General features: G+C 51.5%; 1 protein-coding gene across 1 annotated transcript; it reads left to right on the forward strand.

The window, feature by feature from the left end:
• The first annotated feature begins 604 nt into the window (after positions 1–604).
• LOC125548718 (salicylic acid-binding protein 2) lies at positions 605–1,988 on the forward strand. The gene is made up of 3 exons (XM_048712268.2): positions 605–1,064; positions 1,230–1,364; positions 1,488–1,988. The coding sequence occupies exons 1-3, from the start codon at positions 678–680 to the stop codon at positions 1,770–1,772; spliced, it is 807 nt and encodes a 268-aa protein (XP_048568225.1). The 5' UTR covers positions 605–677; the 3' UTR covers positions 1,773–1,988.
• The last annotated feature ends 325 nt before the right edge of the window (positions 1,989–2,313 follow it).

Raw genomic sequence — 2,313 nt, forward strand, 5'->3', positions numbered from 1 at the left:
TTTGAGCTTTCTTTTAGAAGGATTTATATTTCTAGCAATTCCTCACGAAACAAGCGATCAGAAAGCTCTGACTATTTCAGAATCATCGATCAATTTTTAGTGTGTGGATGAACGATCTATAATGTTGGTTACAGATTTACTGGCCAAATTATATTTGCAATGCCGGCGGCAGTTCGCTTGACGGAGGAGGTGACTATAGGCAAGGCGCTAACCGACAACACCAACCCTACGGGGCGAGCCCTCCCGCTGATGATCTCCTTCTGTTATTGATGGCCGCCGCCCACATTGTTCCACCGACACAAGATTAAACTGTCACCGCCAACGATATAGGTGGGGTGTTGTGCTGACATGGAGGGCGTGGACCAATGTGTGCGGGGATAGGGGAAGGCTGAGATATTATTTTCTTTCCTGTTACAACGCATGTGCATATTTCCTAGTATAATAAAATAGGACCGCCTCTGGCTTCATTTTCCTTTGACTTCACATACATGATTATTCAAGCTTATCCTCGCTAGCTAATAAGCTCCAACTCCTTCCACTTGATTCTTCCGGTCGATGTCAGTTTGCCAAGCAAAACCTTCGAGAGCGGCTATATAAATCCCACAGCGTCCCAGTGTGTAGACATCGGAGCCACAGCTACAGCTCAAGCACAGAAAAACAGCCACAAAACCCCACCCATGCACATGGAGGCTTGTGCGGGCCAAGCTAGCAGCGCGCACATCGTTCTGGTGCACGGCGCATGCCTCGGCGGCTGGTCCTGGTTCAAGGTGGCGACGCGGCTCAGGTCGGCCGGGCACCGCGTCAGCACGCCTGACCTCGCGGCGTCCGGCGTCGACCCCAGGCCGCTGCGCGAGGTGCCGACGTTCCGCGACTACACCAAGCCGCTGCTGGACCTCCTGGAGTCCCTCCCGTCCGGCGAGAAGGTGGTGCTCGTCGGCCACAGCCTCGGCGGCGTGAACGTCGCCCTCGCCTGCGAGCTGTTTCCGGAGAAGATCGCCGCTGCGGTGTTCGTCGCCGCCTTCATGCCGGACCACAGGTCGCCGCCGTCGTACGTCCTTGAAAAGGTAAACACCATGACCAAAAAATGCTAGACCTACGTACAAACTTTAGATTTCCTCTAGATTTGGAGGCGGAAACAAAAAATCCCTGACCAGACTTATTGGCGATCTAATTAGTTTTTTGTACTCCTGAATGTTTGCTCGCGATCTAATTAGTTTTCCTCTAAAAAGTTCGTGGAGGGGAGAACGCTGGACTGGATGGACACGGAGTTTAAGCCTCAAGATCCTGAGGGGAAGCTGCCTACTTCCATGCTGTTCGGGCCGCTGGTCACTCGTGCAAAGTTCTTCCAGTTGTGTTCGCCGGAGGTACACCGCCGCCGTACCTGTCGCTCTGTTATTACCCTCGCATGTACTAGTACATTTCTAATCAATCTGTTCGAACATCGACCGGAATTCTAACCTTGCATGTTGAAATCATATGGCCGGCAGGACCTCACGCTGGGACGATCCCTGATGAGGGTCAACTCCATGTTCGTGGACGACCTGAGGCTGCAGCCGCCGCACACCGAGGCCCGCTACGGGTCGGTGCGCAAGGCGTACGTCGTCTTCAAGGACGACCACGCCATCGTCGAGCAGTTCCAGCGGTGGATGGTGCACAACTACCCCGTGGACGAGGTGATGGAAATCGATGGCGCGGACCACATGGCGTTGCTCTCGACGCCGATCGAGCTGGCGCGCTGCCTCTCTGACAGCGCCGTCAAGTATGCTGCTTGACTTCCTCGCAAAAAATAAAAGAAAAGTCTGCTGCTTGACGATGGTGTGGCGCTCGTTGCTTGCTGATCTATACATCTGTCTACCTTATGGTTTGTCCCGTTCGTTAGGTTTCAGAGACTTCTACTGCACTCTATTTCAGACCGATAATGTTTCAACATCGTATCGTGGTGCATGTAACTTTGCTATTTAATATTTGAAGATAAATGTTGGTGAGCACCTGCATGTGTCGACAGATACTAATCGTGGTGCATGTAACTCGTGACCGGGAGTAATATAATAGTATATATAATCGCTATCAACTCATTGTCGATCCATTATGATCAACGCTATACGTGGATTCGCCATTGCTGATCACCACCAACCAACTGGCCCCATGTGTATTAACCCGTAGACTTATCTTGTCTAACCTAAGAAGTATACCTAAACCATTTCTGTACATTCATCAGGGTCCATGCTCTACCCCCATGGATGCAATTCCATATGAGCTAATTATTAAGGCTTGATAGGCCAGGTCAACCACCCGGAGACACGGATCGCGCCC

Source organism: Triticum urartu, chromosome 3A, assembly GCF_056163025.1.
Source record: "Triticum urartu cultivar PI428250 chromosome 3A, HENAU_Tu73, whole genome shotgun sequence".
NCBI classification, from domain to species: Eukaryota; Viridiplantae; Streptophyta; class Magnoliopsida; order Poales; family Poaceae; genus Triticum; species Triticum urartu.